Source organism: Chiloscyllium plagiosum, unplaced genomic scaffold (genome assembly GCF_037043375.1).
Source record: "Chiloscyllium plagiosum isolate Xiang-an unplaced genomic scaffold, Cpla_swu_hap1 HiC_scaffold_15, whole genome shotgun sequence".
NCBI lineage: Eukaryota > Metazoa > Chordata > Chondrichthyes > Orectolobiformes > Hemiscylliidae > Chiloscyllium > Chiloscyllium plagiosum.
In genome coordinates this window covers 22213305-22229081 of record NW_028270153.1, presented here as the reverse complement: position 1 = coordinate 22229081, position 15777 = coordinate 22213305, and the positions used below count along the sequence as shown (strand labels likewise).

Here is a 15777-nt window from a genome sequence, read left to right as displayed (position 1 = left end):
TGCTGCTCCGCCTGTCCTCATTTCCTACTCCCATTCCTCCTGGAAACCAAGAGGAATCCTTAGCAAGATATCAGAGTCTGAGATCTCCCTTACTCTTGTAATATATCTGATAAGGTAGGGTAGCACACCATTTATTTTCTTTAGATGAAGTCCTCAGGTGAAGTCTAGAGTCATAAGGAGAGACTGGATAGGCTGGGACCTATTTCACTGAAGCGTAGGAGATTGAAGAATGACCTTATATAGGTTTATATAACCTGGGTGGGTTACTCTTCGGAGGGTTGGTGTGGACTTGTTGGGCTGATGGGCCTGTTTCCACACTGTAGGGAATTATATTTTATTATATTTTTTTAAATCATGAGGGTTGTAGATAAGATGAATAGCAGGTATCTTTTCCTTAGGGTGGAGGATTTCAGGACTAAGAGGATACATTTTTAAGGTGAGGGGAGAACGATTTAAAAAAAGACACGAGAGGAAACATTTTTTACACAGAATAGTTTGTATGTGGAATGAACTTCTGGAGGAAGATGCGGGTACAATTATAATGTTTAAAAGACATTTGAAGAAGTACATAAATAGGAAAGGTTTGAAGAAATATGGGCCAAGCACAGGCAGGTGGGACTAGTTTAGTTTGGGATTATGTTTGGCTTGGACTGGTTGGACTGAAGGGTCTGTTTCCGTGCTGTATGACTCTATGACTATGACTATGTTACATAGTGATGCACAGAGATTGGAAGAGCTGTTCAGCAAGAACCACCAACTGAGGGAACAGCACAAGATAATGAATGAAAATATCAAGAACTTGGAAAACAGGTAGGAAAAACTTTAAAAAAGGAAAAATATTTTAAGTCTCTTTCTAATTTGCTTCCTGAATTGTGAGGCACTTCTTTAAACTTTAAAGTGTCTAAGTTGCATTGAAATCTTTGAAAAAATATCCCAAAATACACACAATCTGGGAAGAGAGAAACATAATTAATGTTTCGAACCCAGTGACTCTTTATTGGAAGCTCCAAACTGCAGAGTTCCAAAGAAGTCATATTGGACTTGAAACATTAGATTGTTTCTCTCTCCACAAGATGCTGCCTGACCTGTTGATGCTCAATCTGTTTCTCCCGCTTTATGGCCCTCCTGAAACTATCTCCCTTTAACAAGCCTTTGTCTGCTGATCCAGATATCTTCAAGTATGACTTGGTAATAAGCTTTGTTTCACAATGAATTGTCTCAGGGAATTTTACAAGTTTAGGATGCTCCATAAACACAGGTTTTAGTTGTTATTGGTGCAATTTTTATTTGACAGGCTTTGACAGACAATGCCCCATATTGTTCAGACATCTCCCAATACTCTCTAGCCCCGGACAAGAGGGACCAGAACACAACTATGCCCCTGGATCACACTGTGGAGCAATGCTTAGATGAGAGGACAGATGAAAACCTTTTGAGCCTTTCTTTGAAAGAAGCAGTTGGTTGCTATGCTACATTTTGTGTACAGCTTTGAAGCAGAATATTTAGAGCCGGATTTGTTCCAAGTGCCAAATGGAATGTGACTTAGCTTTAATGAGCAAGTACAAACAAACATTTTGAGTTGTTAGAGAAAGTAAATAGCCCTTCCCTTTGAATTGGGTGTAGTCATATCAGGTGGAGCCCTTTTATTCTGAGTAGTTGATTGTAGCACAGGAGTTTCTGGTTTAAACACAATTAGAATTCACATGATATGAGAAAATAAAGTTTGTGTGTGGTTTCAAGCCAATGCTCACAAGCCTTCAGTACAACATTAACCCTCCATTAAAAACTCTTTGTATTCTCAGTTCTAAGTATGAAGCATACAGCATCACTTACTATATCAGATGCGAAGGATTTATAGTGCATGTACTGTTTAGATGAAGTACAGGCTGAACTCAGTTTACGATTAGAGAACATGTTACATAACTCATAAACATTCGCCCACAAACAAAGGCTCTAATGGATTACTGACACGTGTGGCTGAAACCTAGGATGAAACCTAATGGTCTGTGAATTAGTATGATTTAGACAAGCTTTCATTAATAAATGTAAAGAAAAATGGTAGTCACAATATAAGCCCAGATTCATGTTAATTTAGATCAGTTATTCTTTGTTGATAAGATCTCTGTGGGACTGGTTAACTCATTTGGCAAGAATGGCCAGACTGTGGTGCAGAGTAAAGTCAACACTTGGATTGAATCCTTGCACCAACTGAAGGAGTTCTTGGAGCCTGCCTCCTTGTCTTGAACCATAGAGTGATCATGGCAGAAGCTTCACGCAATGAGCATGCTGCCAGAGAGAAAATATCTCATTATCTTCTTCCAGTTCTTCCAAAATGGACTTTAGAACATAGAACATAGAACAGTACAGCACAGAACAGGCCCTTCAGCCCACGATGTTGTGCTGACCACTGATCCTCATGTATGCATCCTCATATGCATGTCCAGGAGTCTATTAAATGTCCCCAATGACCCTGCCTCCACAACTGCTGCTGGCAATGCATTCCATGCTCTCACAACTCTCTGTGTAAAGAACCCGCCTCTGACAACCCCTCTGTACTTTCCTCCAACCAGCTTAAAACTATGGCCCCTCGTGTTAGTCATTTCTGCCCTGGGAAATAGTCTCTGGCTATCGACTCTATCTATGCCTCTCATTATCTTGTCTACCTCAATTAGGTCCCCTCTTCTCCTCCTTTTCTCCAATGAAAAAAGTCCGAGCTCAGTCAACCTCTCCTCATAAGATAAGCCCTCCAGACCAGGCAGCATCCTGGTAAACCTCCTCTGAACCCTCTCCAAAGCATCCACATCTTTCCTATAATAGGGCGACCAGAACTGGACGCAGTATTCCAAATGCGGTCTAACCAAAGTTTTATAGAGCTGCAACAAGATCTCACGACTCTTAAACTCAATCCCCCTGTTAATGAAAGCCAAAACACCATATGCTTTCTTAACAACCCTGTCCACTTGGTGGCCATTTTAAGGGATCTATGTACCTGCACACCAAGATCCCTTTGTTCCTCCACACTGCCAAGAATCCTATCCTTAATCCTGTACTCAGTTTTCAAATTCGATTTTCCAAAATGCATCACCTCGCATTTATCCAGGTTGAACTCCATCTGCCACCTCTCAGCCCATCCCTGCATCCTGTCAATGTTCCGCTGCAGCCTACAACAGCCCTCTATACTGTCAACGACAGCTCCAACCTTTGTGTCATCTGCAAACTTGCTGACCCATCGTTCAATCCCCTCATCCAAGTTATTAATAAAAATTACAAACAATAGAGGCCCAAGGACAGAGCCCTGTGGAACACCACTTACCACAGACATCCAGGCAGAATATTTTCCTTCTACTACCACTCGCTGTCTTCTGTTGACCAGCCCATTCTGTATCCAGACAGCTATGTTCCCCTGAATCTCATTCCTCCTGACCTTCAAAATAAGCCTACCATGGGGGACCTTCTCAAATGCCTTGCTGAAGTCCATATACACCACATCCACAGCTCAACCTTCATCAACTTTTCTAGTCACATCCTCAAAGAACTTGATAAGGTTTGTGAGGCATGACCTGCCCCTCACAAAGCCGTGTTGACTGCATTTAATCAAGCCATGCTCTTCCAGATGGTCATAAATCCTTTCCCTCAGAATCCTTTTCTAACACCTCGCAGACGACAGACATGAGACTTACTGATCTGTAATTGCCAGGGATTTCCCTATTTCCTTTCTTGAAACGAGGAATTACATTTGCCTCTCTCCAGTCCTCAGATACGACTCCAGTGGAGAGCGAGGATGAAAAGATCTTCGCAAGTGGCAAAGCAATTGCATTTCTCGTTTCCCAAAGCAGCCGAGGACAAAGCTGGTCCAGGCCTGGTGACTTGTCAATCCTAATGTTTGACAAAATTTTCAACACATCAGCTTCCTCTATCTCTATCCATTTCAGCATGCACACCTGCTCTTCAAAGGTTTCATTCACTACAAAGTTTGTTTCTTTCGTAAAGACAGAAGCAAAAAACTCATTTAGGGCTTCCCCTACCTCCTCAGACTCCACACACAAATTCCCTGTGCTATCCCTGATCGGCCCTACTCTTTCTTTGACCATTCTCTTATTCCTCACATAAGTGTAAAATGCCTTTGTGTTCTCCCTAATCCGTTCTGCCAAGCCTTTCTCGTGCCCCCTCCTGGCTCTCCTCAGATCATTTTTAAGCTCCTTCCTCGCCTGCCTGTAATCCTCTAGAGCTGAGCTTGACCCTAGCTTCCTCCACCTTATGTAAGCTACCTTCTTCCTTTTGACGAGAAGCTCCACCGCTCTCATCATCCAAGGTTCCTTTATCTTACCACTTCTTGCCTGTCTCAGAGGGACATATTTATTCATCACTTGCAACAACTGTTCCTTAAACAGTCTCCACATGTCTATAGTGCCTTTACCATGGAACAATTCCTCCCAATCCATGCTTCCTAACTCATGTCTAATCGCATCATAGTTTCCTCTTCCCCAATTATATATCCTCCCATTTTGTCTAATCCTCTCCTTCTCCATAGCTATGTAGAATGTGAGGCAGTTGTGGTTTAAAATGACAAAATGTTATCTGATATGCATAGGAAAAAATAAGAAGATGATCTATACTTTAGAAAATAAGTAACAAATCCAGATAGGAAGGGAATTTAGAATTGTGCATGGTCAGATAATTAAAAGCAACATCGTAAGTCAACAATTAAAATGCTATGGTATTCTGTGATTTACTTCTAAGGGCATACATCCAAAGATAATAAAGTTATGTTATACTTGTTTGGAATCTTGATCCAACCATATTCTGCACAGGTCTGATCTTTATATATCTTACACCTTAAATCAATGTAACACACTAACCAAAAGTTAATGTTAGGTTACGTGCAGGTCTGTGTGACAGGTGTACAGTCACCCAGGAACTGGCCAGGAAAAAACAACAGGAATTTGAAAATTCTCAACTTCAAAGTCTTCAACATATTTCCATTCTCAGTAAGAATGCCAAATCTCTATATTGCCACATTTTCTACTTGGTTTTTCATATTATTGTATCTTACTTGCTTCTGGCTGGACATTTTGCAGCAAATGAAATCAGCGGATTGAAAGAAGAAAACAAAATGCTTCACCAAGAACTGAGAAAGATAAAATATTTCTTGGAGTGAGTAAAATCAATTGGTCCTTTTTATATTAGCCATGTCAAAATATTCTTACAAGTTCTTACCATGCAGAGGTTTAATGCCATTTATTTTCCTACAAAAAATTTACAATATAAACAATTATTTATTCACATGAAGTGTGAACTAAATTTGTCCTTACACCAAATGGTTAGACTCCTATGAACTCAGATATATTCAGTTGCTACTAAGGATTATAACAACTCATATTACAGAACATTACTGAATGATATGGCTCATTTGGAGTGGCTAAATGTCATCAGCTGTCATGTCTGTTGACATTAAGTTTGAGCAGTTCTATCATGGATGGATAAATGCCTCCATTCTTCCAATTTTTACTGACTGGTGATATTTAAAACCTAATTTTCTGGACAGTGAACCATACAAATGTTGCCATTAAAAAGACCACAAATGGTCACTAAGAAAATGTGCAAAGAAAATTGTGGAAGAATACCACAGAGTTAGGTAAAGTGTGTTTATCAAGGTTCCTACAGAAGACTAAGTTACCAGCTGGCTCAGTATCGGAGGTAAACCAATCTCCCATCCTTTTGCAACTTGTGTTTGCTGCAGTAGACGTCACTTTGGTGCTCAGAGATATGTAAGAGTAAATTGTGACTCATCGCTGCAGTTGCATAATGGTAGCAGAAGAGATAAATGAGGAGTTTAGAAAATGCTTACATAGGTAGTTATTTGAATATGGAGTTCTCTCCCAAATGAAACGTTGCTAAAAAAAAGTTGATTTGTATGCCTATAAAGCCAATCAGATAATTACTGTATAATATCATTTCATGTTAAGTCATAAAGGTAAATTAAAGTATATGCAAGCTTGGCAAACAGTGGAATAAGACAAATAGCTCATGGAATAAAGCAAACATGTACAGACTTGATACATAGAATATTCTGTTTTGTAATACATTCATACTGAAGAGGACGAATGTAATTTAATATTCACAGTGACAACTGACGAAACTAAACTAGCCACCCACTTTATATCCTGTCCAATTGTGTACTTCATAAATCAATAAGTTGTTCAACCTAATCTCATTAGTTCTTAGCCAGACAAATTTGATTACTAATTACCCCAGTCTTTCTACAATAGCATATGGGAAGAGCATGAAGAAACTTTGTCATTGTTTGATAGTAATAGCACTTTTTTTTTCTTTTGAGTGTACTGTAATGAATTTGTACGTGTTTTCCTTATGAAATTTGACAGTGCTAGGCAAAGTCAAGTGTATCCAAGAGGAGGCCGTTCTTTGTCAGACAATGCCACACCTTCAGAATCACCCTTGAATATTAAAAGGAAACAAAGTTTGGATTGTTCATTCAGTTCTATGCAGGAACATCAGAGCCTTAAGCAACAGTCTAAGCCTTTTATAGAAGGTACAGTGATTCTTGAATGTATCTAATAGCTAATACATGCTTACTTTAAACTATTGAGTTTCAGCAGTTCTACTGTGGAAGGAAAAATGCCTCCATTCTTCCAATAAAATTATTAATTTAAATCTTTGAGTACATGAAAACATTTTTAATCGTTTTCTGTTGATTTTTGCAATAATCTTATTTCATGTTATCCTGGAATAATCTCGTAAAATGTATAAACTTATTTAATTAATTTACATCTTGAACATATTAAGTTTCAGCAAGAGGCTAGTTTGAGCGTCAGAAGTTCAACCTCATAAGTAAGTGCTTGAGATATCCATAAAGTCATCTCATCTTAAACCTCACAGGTCAGGGTACATGGGGTATCCATATCCTTGGAGTCCAAGGTTTGGGCCACAGTTTGTGGATCAAGTGCTACCAGTCTGCTAATTACGGTAGATTAGTCAAGATGTTGTGAAGAAATCACTTCAGGTATGGACCATACTCGCTTGGAGTTGTCCTTACAGGGAGATGGGCTATGGTCAGTTCCAAGGCTTTGGTCAGTAATGGTCAGGGGGCAGCCCACAGAATCCTGGCAAAAGCAGGCAACTCAAGTCCATGGTTGGGCTTCCTTAAATTGGGTTGATAAGGGAATGATAACAGGGAAAGAATGGAACCTCAAAATGAATAGAAGGCGACTGGGAACACGGGAAAGTGTGGAGATGTTTCAAACAGGTCACAGTACATTGGAAGGGGGCAGGGCCAACCAAGACAAGGACATTTCATTATTAATTGCATAAAAGGAGGAAGACTGAGAAGTCTAGAGATCAAAGGGATAGCATCACAGAAGAAAACATGAAGGATGGGGTAATTTGTGTGTGATAAGTGGAATTGGCAAGTCACTCACACTGAAACAAAACTGAAACCTTGCCATTGGGGATTGAAAGTCAATAAGAATGGTTGACATGGCATGCAAAGTGAGTGGAGTAATTTGCTGGATTTTTTTCCTTTTGGGAACAGATTAAACCTTGAATTTGGATGTCATACTAGATGCAGTTGTAGCGAGCATACCCCAACTGATGCATTTGGCTTAAGTACTTAATTCATTGGCCCATTATCGGTGATGCACAAGCAGGGGAGGTAGTGAAGTGTCCCTAGTGATTGAGTAGGAAGCACTGAGATGTATTTTGGGGGGATGCAATGAATAAGAGGTATTGCATGGACTTGATGCATGCAATACTGAGAGTTGTAGTCAATGAGCTTAGGTGATGTATGCAATGGCAGAGGTAGGCTGAAAGGAGCTCAGTGACTGATGTAACAGAGAGTCAATGGTAGCGCCTATCTATGTAAAGTGTAGAACATCACTGACTTTCCTGCATTGCTTCACCTAGGACGCAGCACTGATTTGGACTTCGAATTTGTGTCCAGACTGTATGGATCTGGTGGTGTGTGGCTTCCTGTGGCAGTCAGCTGGAAAAAATACTGAATTCCTGTCCATGACTCCATGTGCTACAGTGTGAACTGTTGTACCTGGTTTACACCATCTGACGTGGTGTGCAGCTAAGCTTCAAATATGATGACAGTTGCATGAACGTTGTCAGGTCCTCACAGAGGAGGGCACTGCCGGCTTCTTGAGCCATACCATTCCCCAGAAAGGCACCAGAAGCCCAGTTGCAAAATTAATGAGGTGGTTGTGCAAGCAGATATAGAAATTTTTGAGTGATTGAGCAAAAAAATTGGCAGATAGAGTTTAATGGAGGAAAGTGTCAGGTCATGTATTTTGATCAGAAGCGATCAAAATGCAGATTTATTTAAATGGAGAGAGAGAAAATCTAAAAACTGTGTTGGGCAGAAGGATCTGAGTGTTCTTCTGCATGAAGCACAAAAACACATTCAGGTGTGGCTAGCAATTAAGAAAACAAAATTAATTTAGGCTTTTATTGCTGGGAGATTGGATTGAAAAATAAGGAAAGCTTGCTACAACTGTACATAATGTTGGTGAGGCCATACTTGGAATATTGTGTAGTTTTGTCTCTGTCCATAAGAAAGGATGGACTGGCATTGAAGGTATTTCAAAAGACATTAATTGGCTGATTCCAGGGATGAAGGGGTTCACTTATCAAGAACAGCTAAACGGTTTAGGACTTTATTCATTAGAGTTTGGAAGAATAAGGGGTGATGTAATTGAAACATTTAAGATTCCGAGGAAGCTTGACAGGGTAGATGTTGAGAAATATTTCCACTAGTGGGGGTCTCAAACTAGGACACATATGAACAAAATAAGGGGGCATTCATTTAAAATTGAGAGGTGAAGAAATTTCTTCCCTCAGAGGGTAATGAATGTCTGGAATTCTCTACCGAAAGGTTATGGAGGCTAGATCACTGAAAGAATTTAAAGAGGGGTTGACAGATCGTTGAAATAATGAAGAGTTGAGCATTCTGAGGAGCTGAGTGGGCAGAGGAGTTGAAGCCTGGGCAGATTAGCCATGATCTTATTGAACAACGGAGGCAGGTGGCCTCCACCATTCCTGCTTCTCCTGATTCTCCCAGACTTAAGAGTGGGAGATGTGTGAGAAGAGTCGCTCCAAGTTATGACAGACCAGGCACAACAAATTTTACTTGACAAATTCTTAAAAATGGGAACATTCAGCCCCATTTGTGTGATATAAAAGGTTATCAGCACTCATGGACCTTGCCTGCTACACTGAGTTCACTTAATAGCCAAGCAAAAGCAGCCAAACTCTCTGCACATTTTAATCACAAAATACAGGTTAAACAAAAAAAAGGAGTATTTTTTAACCTTAGGTTTTTAGCACCTTCAGGAAGAGGAGAAAATAAATTCCACAAAGATTGTAGATAGCTGTGAACACCTGTGAATGTTTTCAGCATTGATGAGAAAGCATGTGATACCCTGAGCGAGTAGACAGTGATCCCTTTTTGCATTACTGTACATAAGCATAGCTACATTCATCACCTCATCAGAACAATCACTCATTATACCAAGTACTATTGCCTTTTTAAAGCAGAGCATGTTGCTTATGTAAATGAAGATTAGAGTTATATATAAACACACAGCATGGAACTTTCAATGAAAATGTCAATCATTGCTGCAATGTTCACCTGTATGTGGATTTCCTAAACTTGCAGGGGACTGTATTAGGAACTCTATTCTGGTGTTCAGAAAAACCTATCAAGTCATTTTTCTTATTCCCAAAGACAGATTGCACCTTGTTATTTCCCTTCCCCACCACACAGAGGTACAGCAGCCCTTCCTCATTGTGTCACTTAGGTGTTGGCCTAGTCTTTTTGCTAACATCTCCAAAATGCAACTTGAACCAATATCCTTCAAACTCCGAAGCAAGAGTGTTGTTCATGCACCACAGCTAATAGTGCTGTCATAGATATACATTGAAGTTGAGAATAAGGGAAGCAAATGGATTTTTAGACATCTTTTTGTGCACATTTGTATATTTTGCACAATGAGGTGAAAACTTCCTTCAAGATCTTAATGTTTGCTTATTTTCATTTCACTCTTAGATAGCTCCACTGCCCCTAAAAGGTCTGTTTGCCAAAATGTATCTGAGATACCATTATTTGACTTGGTAAGTATGAAATTATCTAATTGTTGTCTTTCTAGCAATTTAAAATACAAGTCAAAGAGCAAACAGTTTTACAAAGTCAATGACATAATGTTATTGATGATGGTTGATTTTGTCCATTATGTATTGTTTACATTTTTTATGCATTTTGACTGACAACATAAAGTATAACTTCTGCATGAGATTTACTTAACAATGGTCCAGAGCAGAATTTGGGCCTTTGTTTTTGCTACATTGCAAGTTCACATACCTTTGGAAATTAAGGCAAAACATAATCTAAATGATGCAGTTTTAGCCATTTCCTTTATGTTTCACTACAATAATTTAAAAAAAACAAGATTACAGACTGAGAGCACACATCCCTTATAAATAGCATCTAATTAAATCCAAAAGAAGTTACCTCAGGCTCTTAAACCCAGATTTCAAGTCATGGTGAGCGTCAGGCGGCAGAGGGACAAGACAGGTATCATCAGTCTCAAACTGATGGTTCCCAGTGAGAGACCTGGTAAACCTTTATACTCGTGGGTCAGTTGCCCACCGTCTGACAGTTTCTAGCCCAAAGCCAGCATGAAGCATAGTAAGCCTACAGGCCCCTGTGAAATGTCAAGCCAGAGGAGGCCAGAATCAAGAACCAAAGCCCATTCACTCACCCAGTTTCAGCAGGCAAGATCGCTTACCCTTTAATAAATCGGATGCAAAAGTTAATAGGTCATATTTACACTTAGCTATCACCCCAGCATGTTGAATCATCTGACAACAATCCATGCGATTATTTTTAATTGCAGTGATTATTTTTATGTGGGAAATGGAAAATGTATAGAAATTGCAACAATTAATCAGTCAGAAATAAATAGCTTTGTACTATAAATCATGAGGGGCATGGATAGGGTAAATAAACAAGATCTTTTCCCGGGGGGGGGGGGAGCGTCCAGAGCTAGAGTGCATAGGTTTAGGGTGAGAGGGGAAAGATTTAAAAGAGACCTAAGGGCCAACATTTTCACGCAGAGGGTGGTACGTGTATGGAATGAGCTGCTGGAGGAATTGGTAAAGGCTAGTACAATGATAACATTTAAAAGCCATTTGGATGGGTATATGAATAGGAAGGGTCTAGAGGGATATGGGCCAAGTGCTGGCAAATGGGACTAGATTAGATTAGGATATCTGGTCGGCATGGACAAGTTAGGCCAAAGGGTCTGTTTCCTTCCAGTACATTTCTATGACGCTGACTCTATCAAGTATTAATTGTCAAGCACAGTGACATGTTGGTGTTACATGTAGTCCAGAATGGGGTAAGGATACTGTTAATAAGTTTCCTCAGCTAAAGGACAATTTTGACAGTCAAAATGTTTGCGGTCACTTTTTAAAAATTCTCTTCAAAAGTGAATGTTCTGACCAGACAAAAATAAACCTTTCAAGGACAATCAGCTGCTCATTCAAAGTTCATTGATCATTCTTTTTAATATTTTTGAACAAAACGAAAGGGAGTATTGACATAAATATAGATACTAACTTTGGCTTCATTTCCAGTATTTTAAATACTGAATCCAAATTCACAGCCGTTAGCTGCGTTCATTATCTCAGTGCTAGTGGTTCAGGCTGCTAGGATTATTTGTCCACTCACACAAAGGTACCATGTCTCATGGTTAAAACAATGTAGTACTCACTATGGGAATATGATACTATTAAGCATACCGGGTGGCATGGTATGGTTAGCACTGCATGCCTCACAGCACTAGGATCATGGATTCAATTCCAGACACGGACGACTGTCTGTGTGGCGTTTGCATGTTCTCCCCGTGTCTGCACGGGTTTCCTCTGGGTGCTCTGGTTTCCTTCCACAGTCCAAAGATGTGCAGGTCAGGGGAATTAACCAAGGGAAGTGTCAGGTTACAGGGATAGGGGAGAGGGGTAGGTCTAGATGGGATGCTCTTTGGAAGGTCAGTGTGGACTTATGAGCAGAATGGCCTATTTCTACATTATAGGAATTCTCTACACATGTAGACGATGGTATGCAACCAAAGTTCACAAAAAAGACTATAGACATCTTTCTCTGTTAGACAGAGAAAATTGGATATGTATGGTTTGGTAAGGTGACAAGTCTTTGTGAACCACCACAGCCATTACAGGAATTGGAACCGTGCTGTGAATCTAGACAATGTTAAACTTTTAAGGGTATCCTGTACTATTAGCACAAATTAATTTGCTTATTAACTGCAATTGTGTTGCTGCAATAAACATTCATTCAGAACTACTCTTGAAGACAGTCATTCTTGATTCTAGCATCCCCAAAGAATATCGAACCAGTTGCATGGAACGATAGCAGTGGTGCGTGCTGGTGCTGGTGCTGGATCATGCCATACACCGGAGAGAGATGCTGCTACAGCACAGTCCAGTATGAAAAGCCATGAACATAGGCAGCATGAGTATGTAACATTTCATATTACTACAGGAGGTCGGCAACAAAAGATGCCAAGTGGCTACTTTTTAATAAACATTTGAATAAATTATTCAAGTAGTGACATTTAGGGATTGGTCTCCCAGGCACCTTCAAAGGATAGCTAAATAGTGCCTGTGACAAGGCATCAAAACAATTGTGTACCTGCATAATAGACAACTGGGCCAGACTTGCAATTTGAGTCAGGAAATTTCCCAACGTGATGCACTTTCTTGGGGAACAAGTACTTCAAATGATGCAATTTTCATTCTGGGGGTCAGATATGGGATGGAGTAAGGGCACCCTCCCCCTGGATGCACATCAGAGGTGGCCACAGAGGCTGCCACGGCAAACTGTTCAAATGACACATTGGTTCTCTTAATTTCAGCCCTGATGTTTTCTTAAATTCCTAATACCCCTGTGCCAGCCCAGGTTCTCCAACCATCTCTGCAACTCCTTTGACTATTATGCCAACTTAGTACCAATTCAAGCCCCAAGCCACTACCTTTTGTCCTTACACACTCCACACCAACTCACTCAGTACATATCATTGACAGAGTGCAGCTCTCTTAGAAAAATAAACATTTGTGTTTATACCCTCACATTAAAGGGAGCAAGACTTTCCATGGCCATTTGGAGCTGTCAATAAATCTGGGAACTTCTAGAACCCACAATGCGTTTTTGAGGGGCAAACATTGATAATGCTAAAATTATAACACTTAAGGTATTGTTGGTAATCACAACTGAAACTGCTACAACTGTTTTTACTCAATTCTCACACACTACAGGCACAGATAATTAATTTACGCATTTAAAATGGCTGGCTGCTTAAATAGCATGACAACTTGATAGTTCGACAGATACCATTCAAGAGCAATTACAACATCATTAAAAGTTCACACTCACATTGCAGGTTAGAGGCCTTGTCATAGAAAAAAATGGTTTCCATTCTGCTGGGATGTCCACAAGTGGGAGTCACTTTCTGATCCCATCTCCATTGCACCTGCTCCAATCCCCGCATTGACTCACTGTCAAAATAAAATCGGTTGTAAATAAGAGCACGACCTCTAGAGCCAGTCCTTAACCATTATTTTTAATGGTCTCCTGAGGGTCAGTGACTGGGTTCGTTTCCAGCCTCGAGTGACTATATGAGGAGTTTGCAGATTCTATCCGTTTCTGTGTGGGTTTCCACCAGGTGCTCCAATTCCCTCCCACAGTCCAAGGAAGTGCAGGTCAGGTGGGTTGGCAATGGTAAATTCCCCCTGTGATGTGCAGGCTGGGTGGATTAGACATGGGAAATGCAGGATTACAGGGATAGGGTGGAGGGGGGTCTGGGTGGGATGCTGTTTGGAAGGTTTGTATGGAGTCAATGAGCTGAATGGCCTGCTTCCGCACTGTAGGGATTCCATGATTCTATGCAACTAAAATGTTGGAATGCACAGATTTTAAGAGCTGATCATAGAATATAAATATGGAGATAGATAAACTGAATAGTATTATCTGAATACCATAACATTGATATTAGTTGACCAGATGTCATTATAACAATTTTCTTATCCTGACTGCAGGGAGGTATGTAATTTTGCTAAAGACTGGAGAAGAAGTAGACACCTTTTAGAGCAGCCAGTCATGACAATGGAAAAACATGAAGGAGAAGGAAAGGATCCATCTCTTCTCTGCACAAAGACTGACGAAATGGTTGACAGCTCTGTGGAGAAACCTTTGGATTTATCAGATTACAGTAAAATCAAATTGCCATCTTGGTCCACTGACAGAAGTAAACTGTCCATACAATTTGAGTCTGAGAAACCAAGATTCAAAGAGCCAGCAGAGAAACAACACACTCACAATAATTTAGCAAGTGGAAATTCCCAGGACAATTCATACTCTTATGAAACAGTCGAAAAGGTGGTGAATGTGGATGCATCCACTAAAGACAAGACACAGATTGTATCAAGCCCTAAAGATGGATTAAAATTGAGTGACAATGAAGACAAAGTGTACAAGAATTTGAACATTAAGGTGTGTTATCGTGTTTTGTGAAGAATAAAATATTAGTGCTTTGGAATTACTGTTATCTTCATTTTTGAACAGTCCTATTCAATGTTAAACATAAATTTCTTATACCAGCAATCGGAAATCGTCAATTGTAGATGGATATCATTGGTTAAATATCTCTGAAGCTCAAAGATATAAAATTAAAGCTTGAGTATGAAAGACACCTTTCATCACTTTTTCAATCAATTAAATAGCAAAACTCAAGGAAGCAGATAGAATGGGCAAAGTTCCCTCTAAGCCACTTGGCACTGTAGACACTCAAAGAGTTTGTGCAATCCAGTTGTCAACAGATGCATTGATTTTCCGGTCCAAAGGTTACTGCGATGCATGACTTCAGAGATACGCACAACAGCAGGAAAACCTAGAGGGAACATAGATGTTAAGACCATAAGAAATAGGGACAGAAGTAAACCATTTGGTCCTCGGGCTTGCTCTGCCATTCAATGGCTGATTTAACATTCCTCAGTCGACAGCGTGATCTTGGAAAAGCACAGCCAGTCAGGCAGCATCTGAGGGGCAGGAGAATCGACATTTCAAGCATAAGCTCTTCATCAGCAAGAAGCTCAAAACATCGATTCTCCTGCTCCTTGGATGCTGCTTGACCGGCTGTGAACTTTCCAGCACTGCACTCTCGACTCTGATCTCCAGCATCTGCAGTCCTCACTTCCACACACCTCCCCCCCCCCACCCTGATATTCCCTAAGTCCACTTTCCTGTATTTTCCCTATTAACCTCAATTCCCCGAACTGGTTGAGAATCTATCTGCTCAACCTCAAATATACACAAGGAATCTGTCCCATACCTCTCTGTGGCAATGAGTTCCAAAGACCCGCTGAGAGAAGAAATTCCTCCTCATCTCAATCTTATGTTAGCACCCCTTTATTCTGAGACAATGCCCTCTGGTCCTAGACTCTCCCACAATGGAAAACATTCTCTCAGCATTTACCCTGTCAAGCCTCTTAAGAATCCTATATGTTTCAATGAGATCACTTCCTATTCTTCTATACTCCAGTGAGTAGACTCCCAACCTGTTTAACCTTTGCTCATAAGACAATCTCTCTGTACCAGGGATCATCCAAATGAATTTTTCTGAACTACCTCCAATGAAATGCTACCTTTCTTGAAATAGTCATGATTTGGAGATGCCGGTGTTGGAC

General features: G+C 40.2%; 1 protein-coding gene and 1 long non-coding RNA gene across 4 annotated transcripts in view; one reads left to right on the top strand and one right to left on the bottom strand.

The window, feature by feature from the left end:
* The window catches only part of LOC148147627 (uncharacterized), a 203785-nt gene extending 190053 nt beyond the window's left edge, over positions 1–13732 (bottom strand). The window contains exon 1 of the long non-coding RNA XR_015759541.1: positions 13469–13732. This is a non-coding gene — a long non-coding RNA (uncharacterized LOC148147627). The remainder of the gene's footprint in view (positions 1–13468) is intronic.
* Positions 1–15777, top strand: part of rbbp8nl (RBBP8 N-terminal like) — a 116435-nt gene that overhangs the window by 36900 nt on the left and 63758 nt on the right. For all 3 annotated transcript variants that reach the window (XM_087994807.1, XM_087994808.1, XM_043710630.2), the window contains exons 4-10: positions 715–810; positions 4876–4988; positions 5079–5154; positions 6384–6550; positions 10067–10131; positions 12409–12551; positions 14131–14584. In XM_087994807.1, the coding sequence (XP_087850933.1) occupies positions 715–810; positions 4876–4988; positions 5079–5154; positions 6384–6550; positions 10067–10131; positions 12409–12551; positions 14131–14584 (1114 nt within the window). The remainder of the gene's footprint in view (positions 1–714; positions 811–4875; positions 4989–5078; positions 5155–6383; positions 6551–10066; positions 10132–12408; positions 12552–14130; positions 14585–15777) is intronic.